We start from the raw sequence: 1,844 nt of genomic DNA, 5'->3' as shown, positions 1-1,844 counted from the left end.
TATTAGTTTATATTGGATGTAATATTCTTTTTGGTTTCACAATGATTATAATTTTATTAATTTTTTTCATTGCAAATGCACATATAATGTACCATGTTATTCTTATTCATTGGTGTAATGTAGTAGAAGAGAAGGTATGGGTAAATAAAATTAAAACAATCAAATAATAGATGGGTAGGAAAAGGGGAAATTAAGAGATAGAAAAACAGCAGCAAAGACAGAAGGAGAGAGAAGTAGGAAGAGACACAAATATGGATGGAGAATAGAACTAACAAATAGGGAAATAACATTTTCTTCAATAATCAAATCATGAATGTTAAACTGGTGGTCATTTTTTTTCTATATAATCACCCTTGTTATCTTTTTCAGCATCTGAAAACCATGGGATTTACAAACCAAACAGCTGCTACTAACTTTCTTCTTCTAGGCCTCTCAAGTGACCCAGAATTGCAACCTGTCATGTTTGGACTGTTTTTGTCCATATACCTGGTCACAATGATTGGGAACCTGTTCATAATTTTGGCCATCATTTCAGATTCTCATCTCCATACTCCCATGTACTTCTTTATCTCCAACCTCTCATTGACTGATATCTGTACAAGCACCACGACAATCCCAAAGATGCTGGTGAACATCCAAGAACAGAATCTAAGCATAAGCTTCACAGGATGCCTCACTCAGGCTTGCTTTGCCATGCTTTTTGCTAGTCTGGAATGCTGCCTCCTTGCAGCAATGGCATATGATCGCTATGTGGCCATTTGCTACCCCTTGAGGTACACTGCCATCATGAATCAGCGCCTGTGTAGTCTACTCATCCTATTCTCCCTGCTCAGTAGCACTGTGAATGCATTACTTCTCAGCCTCACAGTGCTGTGGCTTTCCTTCTGCAAAGATGTGGAAATTCCCCACTTCTTTTGTGAAATTACCCAGGTCATCAAAGCAGCCTGTTCTGGCACATTCATCAACAATATACTGATTAATATTGCAGGATTAACATTTGGTGGCATTACTTTTGCTGGAATCATTTTCTCCTACACTGAGATTGTCTCCACTGTTTTTAAAATACCATCTGTTCAAGGAAGATATAAAGCTTTTTCCACATCTGGGTCTCACCTGTCAGTCGTTTCTTTATTCTATGGGACAGGTTTAGGTGTGTGCATTAGCTCAGCAGTAACTAACTCTCCCAGGGTGACAGCAGTGGCATCAGTGATGTACACTGTGGTGACTCAAATGCTGAACCCCTTCATCTACAGCTTGAGGAACAAAGATATGAAGCAAGCCTTGAAGAAACTCATGGGTAGGATGACTTCCTTTTTATAAACGTGTTCTCTTCTTTGGATGGATCCTATAGTTGAATCATTGTGACAGAACTCCTGACCATCCCTTCACTAATCCTTTCAAATTCAATTGATGACATAATGCCAAATATATTTCAACCTGTGTTTATTACTTTTTTTCCTGTATTTATATATGTTTGAAAAATTGTCTCATCTCTAGTTTCCATTTTTTTCTTATGTTTCAAAATCTGGGACAAAGTGTGTGGGTGTGTGTTATATAAAAGTTAACCATACATGTGTATTTGTTTATATTATGCATTAATGTGTATAAAGACATGTATATAATAGTAGATGGAACGTTAATTAAATCTTAATGACTATAAGTGTGTGTGTGTGTGTGTGTGTGTGTGTGTGTGTGTGTGTAAGGATCAGATCATGGTAATTAGGCAAAGTGCTACTTCCAGTATTTACCATTCATTTCCATGGATAATATTAAAATTTATTTGAATTGACATTGTTCATTTTTGTCAATCATGAATACTAGAAGTTAGTTCATCTATCCATATA

The 1,844-nt window shown here is 36.4% G+C and overlaps 1 protein-coding gene across 1 annotated transcript; it reads left to right on the top strand.

Moving 5' to 3' along the window:
- Positions 1–381: 381 nt before the first annotated feature.
- On the top strand, positions 382–1,320 carry LOC118587484 (olfactory receptor 7G2-like). The gene has a single exon (XM_036193495.1). The coding sequence runs from the start codon at positions 382–384 to the stop codon at positions 1,318–1,320; it is 939 nt and encodes a 312-aa protein (XP_036049388.1).
- Positions 1,321–1,844: the final 524 nt, after the last annotated feature.

Source organism: Onychomys torridus, chromosome 7 (genome assembly GCF_903995425.1).
Source record: "Onychomys torridus chromosome 7, mOncTor1.1, whole genome shotgun sequence".
NCBI lineage: Eukaryota > Metazoa > Chordata > Mammalia > Rodentia > Cricetidae > Onychomys > Onychomys torridus.
Note: the sequence above shows the minus strand (reverse complement) of the source record. Positions and strands in the feature narration are given on the sequence as shown.